Source organism: Amaranthus tricolor, chromosome 5 (genome assembly GCF_026212465.1).
Source record: "Amaranthus tricolor cultivar Red isolate AtriRed21 chromosome 5, ASM2621246v1, whole genome shotgun sequence".
Lineage (NCBI taxonomy): Eukaryota > Viridiplantae > Streptophyta > Magnoliopsida > Caryophyllales > Amaranthaceae > Amaranthus > Amaranthus tricolor.
Window position 1 is genome coordinate 13960547 of NC_080051.1, and position 7500 is coordinate 13968046.

The 7500-nt window shown below is 32.6% G+C and overlaps 1 protein-coding gene across 3 annotated transcripts in view; it reads left to right on the plus strand.

Moving 5' to 3' along the window:
* Nucleotides 1–5187: 5187 nt before the first annotated feature.
* The window catches only part of LOC130814271 (anthranilate synthase alpha subunit 2, chloroplastic-like), a 3890-nt gene continuing 1577 nt past the window's right edge, over nt 5188–7500 (plus strand). The window contains exons 1-5 of one of the 3 annotated variants that reach the window (XM_057680367.1): nt 5188–5474; nt 6636–6829; nt 6923–7112; nt 7224–7372; nt 7466–7500. The exon at nt 7466–7500 is cut by the window's right edge and continues 81 nt beyond it. In XM_057680367.1, coding sequence (XP_057536350.1) covers nt 5342–5474; nt 6636–6829; nt 6923–7112; nt 7224–7372; nt 7466–7500 — 701 coding nt within the window. In that variant the 5' untranslated portion in view covers nt 5188–5341. The other 2 variants (XM_057680368.1, XM_057680366.1) reach the window with 2 other exon arrangements.

Below are 7500 nucleotides of genomic sequence, written 5' to 3' on the forward strand. Positions count from 1 at the left end.
TATTGGATAATTTTTATGATTTCTTCATTTATATAAGACTATAACAGTATTAGATACAAACCCATTAATTATGAAAAATAAAAAATTCTAATATTAAATATATTCCAGTCTTACAAATATTCAAACATTGTGCGATATACTATCCAACTATGATTTAAAAAATATATCTTTAAAGGTTCAAGTGTATACGATCCGTGCATGGCACGAGTATTACACTAGTTTTGTATAGTTTGCTTTTTTTTTTTTGGTTTTTGTGTCTAAAACTCTACTTTTTATTGATAAAGATACTAGTATAAAACCCCGTGCAATGCATAGATTTCTTTTTATGAAGATATATATATATATATATATATATATATATATATATATATATATATATATATATATATATATATATATATATATATATATATATATATAGGCATGGCCACGGTCCGGGTTGGGCCGGTTCCGTTCCGGTTCCGATTCCACCCGGTTCCGGTTCCATTTGGAACCTGTCGCGACCAGTTCCGCTTCCGGTTTCGGTTTCATGCGGTTCCAAACGGTTCCTTGGTAGTTCATGAGACGGTTCCGGCGGTTCCAATTTACGGGACGGGCGGGTCGGACCATCGGTTCCATTTTTATTTTTTCTTCAAATATTTATATAATATAAAAATACTATAATTTTGCGAACGTACCTTTGATGATTACTTGATTATTAGCCAAATTCATTGCTTGTCAAGTTGTCATCGTTATTAAAATATTTACTAAAAAGAATGAAAAAAATAAATTAATAAGAAACGAATTAATGATAATATCGATAAAGATGATTAATAAAAAAAGAGAGAGAAAATGGACTTGAACCTAGTACCCCAAAGGAATACTAAGCTGCCTACGTATCCCGAAGGAATCAAAGCCCACGTAGTTCTTTGTGATACCTTTTATTTTTAGTTGTTGAATGTTGATTTATCGTTGTCCGATTGATCCTATTCGTCTTCGTCATCATCATCTGGTTGGTTAGATGCGTCTGGTTGGTTAGATGCTTCCGCTGACTCTTCTCCTGACGATGATGCAGATGTATCCATCATCATCCATGGATCATCATCATCATCTTTATCATCATCATTCCTTAGTCCTTGTGTTCGAATCTCCGCTTGATCCCAATCTTTCTTGCAAACACATATTTGAATACTATGTGGAGCAAGACAAGATCTCTTTTCGTCTAAAACTCTTCTACCTGCACTAAAAGCAAACTCCGATGCAATTGTAGAAGCAGGAATTGCAAGGATATCCTTTGCAATTCTCGATAATATGGAAAATTTTACAGATTTTTCTTTCCACCACTCTAAAATATCATAGCTACCTTGGTCAATTTCAAAGTGGTGTTTAAGATAACTATCTAATTCTAAATATGAAGTGGAGGATGAAGAAGAAGATGATCCTACAAAACTATCATCTTGGCTCATTATATTAGCTATTACGGAATTATAATAAGAGGGACGTGCCGAAACGCTTGCACGCCTAGACGTATCGCGTTTTGGGTTATATACACTAGCATAATAATCATAAAGTTCTGCTAAAAGTTTTTTACAACTTCCAACATAATTATGTACATCACTAGGCATGCGATCTAGTGATTGGTAGTAAAATCCAATTACTTTAGTAAGGACTTCTGTTTTAAAACATGGGTCTAAAATGGTTGCAATTTCATAAATATAAGGAAAATCGGTAAAATATGCCTTCCATTTATCCATCATATCTGCAATAATCGGCTTTAAATATGGGTTAGTATCATCATGCGTATGTTTAAGAAGATGATAAAAAATATTAATACACTCACTTATTACTAAGTGGACGTTCGGTTCATAAACATATGAAAAAATCTTAGTTGCATGGTCATACGCTTCTAATATTTTATGTACACCTATAGCTAATTCCCATGTGTCATCAGTTATATAGCTATCTGTACACTCACTATACAGTTGTGTTATAACTAGACGATAAGCAATCGCCTTTCTTAATAAATCGTTGGTTGAGCCCCAACGTGTAGGAGTTTTTAATGACCAATACACTTTTTTTAGTTGATATTGGTCACATAATTGTTTATATCGTCTCTTTATCTTTCCAATTCAAAGCCACTTCACTATATCTCTAATTGGATCTAATAAATCGCTTAATTGTTTTATCCCTGCTTGGCAAGATAAGTTAACTATATGAGCACAACAACGTATGTGTAATAAGCTACCCCCAAGGATAAAACCAAAAGCAGGCTCGTTATACAAAAGTTCCATACATTTAATGTTAGCAGTTGCATTATCGGTAGAACAACAAAATATCTTATCTAATAAGTTCCATTCTCTACATATCTCTATTAATCTATATTTTATGTTTTCACCCGTATGTCTTTCTAGCATTGTCTCAAAAGCAATTATTCTTTTTTGAATAATCCAATTTTGATCTATCCAATGTGCTATTACACACATATAAAATTCTAAATGTGGGGGAGCAGACCATATATCAGTTGTTATGCTAACCCTACCATTAAAAGATTTAAACATTTCAATTAATTCATAGCACATTGATTCATATAATTTAATTGTGCGTCTTTTAAGAGTGATCCTAGGGAATGCTCTATATTGTGGTTGCATAGTTTTTCTAGTGAAACACTCGTGTGCTCTACTTTCATCGTGGTTAAAAGGCAATTCATCACAAATTACATACTTAGAAAATTCATCAATCATATTATTACGATTATATTTAAAAGGCATACCTGTGCTGGGAATGTCCCACTGTCGGCTTCCACTTGTGGTCCAGCTGCCGCTTGCTGCATGAGTTTCTCTTGTGATTCCATGCTTCTTTGCCAAATGTTTGTTAAAAGATCCCATACCACCACCTAACACGTATTCACAAAACACAATAAATAAATTTTTATAAAATATGAATATATAATGTATGTATAAAAAACTGAAAAAATATTTATTTCTGGCGAAATTGTATGAAATTAAGGGCTTCACTCCTTGACTTTCACAAATTTGACAAGTTCATAAGAAAACATCTGGATTGTCGGTTGGTTCTTTTGTAAAATACGACCACACATGTGAAACAACTCTACCACTAGGAGGTGGCATTGCCGGAAAAGGTTGTCTTACTGGTTCATCTTCATCTAAATTTAAATATAAAGACATACTCAGATATATACCACAATATATAAATAAATAATAATTTAAAATTTAATCAATTTGAAAAATAAAATTATAAAACTAACCGATAGATTGGAAATTGACTCGTTTACCACGAGCTTGTCTTTGTTGTTGTTGTTGTAGTTGTTGTTCATGTGATCTTGTTGATGACTGTCGAGAATTATGTATCCCAATAGGGGTCGTTGGTTCCTCTTCTTGTTCTTCTTCTTCATCAATTTGTATTTCTTTTTCCACATCTTCTGCATAATTATGTAATTCTGGGTCGTACCCTTCTGGATAATTGGGTTCATAATTATAATTACTAATCGAAGGTGTTGTTGATACCGACGGAGTAGAAGTGGCCTTTCTTTTGGAGCTAGAACCTCCCAATGATTTTGCCACTTTAGTAACTTTTTTAGAGGCTTTTTTCAAAAAAGATGACATGATTGATAATATTGAAATAATAATAGAATTAAGAAATAAATAAATAATTAATAGACTAATTATGTAATTAACTAAATTAAGAAATAATTAAAAGACTAATTATATAATTAAGAGAATAATTGCGTAATTAAGTAATTAAGTAGAGAGAGTAAGTAAAGAGAGTAGGAGAAGAGATGAGTTCTGAATGAAAATGATTGAAAGTGATGGGTATTTATAGAAAATTACCCCAACGGCTAGTTTCACGGTTCCATGGAATCGGTGGGTCGGTTCACCCGGACCGGTCCCGGTTCCGGTTCCATGGAACCGTTGGACCGGTTCACCCAGACCGGTTCCGGTTCCAACCCGCGGTTCTTAGGTCCGGTTCATGCAGTTTTTTTCCGGCGATTTCACGGTTCCGGCAACTTTTTTTCCGGCGGTTTCACGGTTCCGCGGTTCGGGCCGGTTCGAAACCTGTCGCAAACGGTTCCGGTTCCAAGTGTTTTGGGACCGCGGATCGAAACCGGTTAGGTTCCGAGTAACCCGCCCCATGGCCATCACTATATATATATATATATATATATATATATATATATATATATATATATATATATATATATATATATATATATATATATATATATATATATATATATATATATATATATATTTATATATATAATCAAATAAAAAGAATTTTAAAATGAGAAGGATGAGAAGAATTTTTGTTTGATTTTGTTTTTTTACTATATATACAAAAAAGGATACTATGTTATAAATTAAGAACATATTAAAAACTTTTTTCTTAGTTATCTTTCTGTGTAACATGGTTACTTTTACAATTATATGTTTTTGGCTCAATCGTGACCATAGATTTTTTTTATTTTAGTGAAATCAAGGGTGTAGAGTCCTTACCCTTCTCATTTTCAACCCTTTTATATATATATATATATATATATATATATATATATATATATATATATATATATATATATATATATATATATATATATATATATATATATATATATATATATATATATATATATATTGCATTATTTTGCATCAATTATCATTTTGATCTGTCCCCCTTATCTTGCGTCAATTTTATTTATGGACAATAATTCATCATTTTCTTTTAATCTCATTCATACATTTGAACACTCTCTTAATTCTATCTACACAATTCATCCTCTCGTTGATTTTGTAATTAATAATATAATCCATGTCGGATATGCCTTAACTGGGTCAGGTTAGGCAACAAAATTAGCTATATATTTTAGATTGTTTTGAGTAGTCGATATTTAAGCGTTTTTTTTAAGTGAATCTAACTATAGAAAATTAGCAATATATTTTTATTCAATTTAATTTTCTTAATTATAATCAACATTTCTAATGTTTTACTATATAAATCAATATAAATGTTTTTCATATTTTAAATTGATTATAAATATTTATATTTAATTTAATTTTCTTAATTAAAATTGTTATGAAATTGACATGTGTAATTTTACTATCATCCTTAAGTTAAAAGGCAAGGATGTTTAATGCCAACAAATAACTACGTCAAATTAAAAGCCATAACTACCCAATAAACTGGCACCCTTGCAACCAATCTTCAGCATTTAAAGCTGTTGGAAATCCAGTTGGGAAATTGCAAGTCAACTAACCATCAATGGCTTCTCATTCTCATTCTCAGTTTATAATAATATAAATCATAAACCACAACACTTCTCCTTTGATCTACACCACATTTTGGAAATATGGTTGCTCTTGCGGTTAATCTGCCTTCTTCACAGTTCTACTCCTCCATGCTCTCGTTTCGCCCCCTCTTTCGGCCAAATCTTCATACTTCACAGACAGTTGTGTTATCTGTTCTTTCCCCTCCCTCACAAGGTAATAATATATTCTGTTTGTGTCTTAATCACTTTATTCTCATTATCTTATTGCCAAGCTACTTTATGTCATTTCCTAAAGCGTCTTATTAATAATTAATATTGATGGGTTTTGTCATTGCTTTTAGTTAGGAATTCATGTCAAAATTACACGTTCTTTGGTATGAATATTTAGTATTTCTACTTAAACTTCATCTTTATTGTACCCCTTCAATCTACGCTTGACTGACTTAACTAACAAAACATTCCATGACCCTCACAATCCGTTTGGTTGGTGATATTAAACAATAGTAATGAGAATGAAAACTAGCGTAATTTTGGTTGAAAAATCTTTTGTTACCTTCATCGCCATACTTCTTGAACTTCAATTATCTCATTTTTTTCATAAATTTCATTTCAAAAATGCATTACCATTGGAAGATTTGGTATTAGGTGGTAATGAAATTCGTAAACAAAAAATTTTTTCGTGATGAAATTTCATTACGATGGAGATGAGATGAAACTTTTGATGAAATATTACGCTATAAGTTATTCTCATTAACATCATTTAGTACCATTAACCAAATGGATCGTCAATGTTGTTAAATGACTCCCAGCTAAGCGCCAAAGTGGGGTTCCTTTGTTTACAATAACAAAAAGGTCAGTTTTCGATTGACCCTTGACAATAAATATTATCTCAATTTCACATAAAAAAAACAGCATAACCGAATTATAATCCAAAACTAAAGGACTATAAATCCGTACATTCTAAAAATAACTTTTGTATTTTAGAACTGGTGAAATTGTGTTACTTGGACTTGAGAAGAAAACAAGGCTAGCTAGTTTGAATGAGTATGTGCATGATTATGATCCAAATTGATTCACTCAGATACCAACCTGAATGTTTACCTTCCCGTTTCCACACCTTTTCCTCAGTTAGTTGAGCATTTATTAATTGTATGTTTGTTAGAGTATATAACATATTCTAGAGTCTTAACCATCAACTTAAGCTTTTGGTTGAGTTGGTTCCTTGATATGGTATCAGAAGCCAACGTGGCAAGAGGGTCACGAGTTCGAATCTCAACCGCCCCTCATTTAAAGTGGAATATTAAGTTGATGGATAAGGCCCCAAGATATGTTATATACTCTATATACTCTAACAATGTTGGATTTTTATGTGAAGATCTTACAGTGAATCAGTCTGGCAAGTTTGTGGAGAAGTCTAACAGAGGAAATTTAGTCTCATTATCCCAATGTATATTCTCGGATCATTTAACTCCTACGCTTGCTTATCGCTGTCTAGTCAAGGAAAATGATCATGAAGCCCCTAGCTTCTTGATTGAATCTGTCGAGCCAGGATTACACGCGGGAACTGTTGTAAGTATTGAGCCCGATCTCTATTGTTGCAGTAGAATTTCGAACATTAACACTCGGTACAAGAACTCATATTCTTCGTAAAATCAAATGTAGGGAAGGTACAGTATTGTTGGGGCTAATCCAGCAATGGAAATCATAGCTAAGGAGCATATAGTTACAGTTATTAATCACCAAGAAGGGTGGAGAACAGAAGAGTTTTCTGATGATCCGATGGTGATACCTCGCACAATCACAGAGGATTGGAGTCCTCAATTCATTGATGAGCTTCCACAAGTATTTTGTGGTACGACACTTTTCTGTCTTGTTAGTACGACTACCTAATTTGATGTTCTAAACCCATTTGAGGGATAGAAAAGAAATGGGTGATCATTGTATTGTGATTTGGGTGCATCAGGTGGATGGTTTGGATATTTTTCATATGATACAGTGCGCTACACGGAGAAGAGGCTTCCATTTTCGGGTGCTCCAGCTGATGACAGGAATCTTCCTGATGTACATCTAGGTTTGTTCGATGATGTGCTCGTGTTTGATCATGTTGAAAAGGTACATTTTCTGAACATGATTGCTACATTTTTCCTACTGCATGAATACTATGACATTAAGCCTTTGGCGGATTTTTTCTGTTCGTTTTCTCAGAAAATTCATGCAATTCATTGGGTTCAGTTGGATAA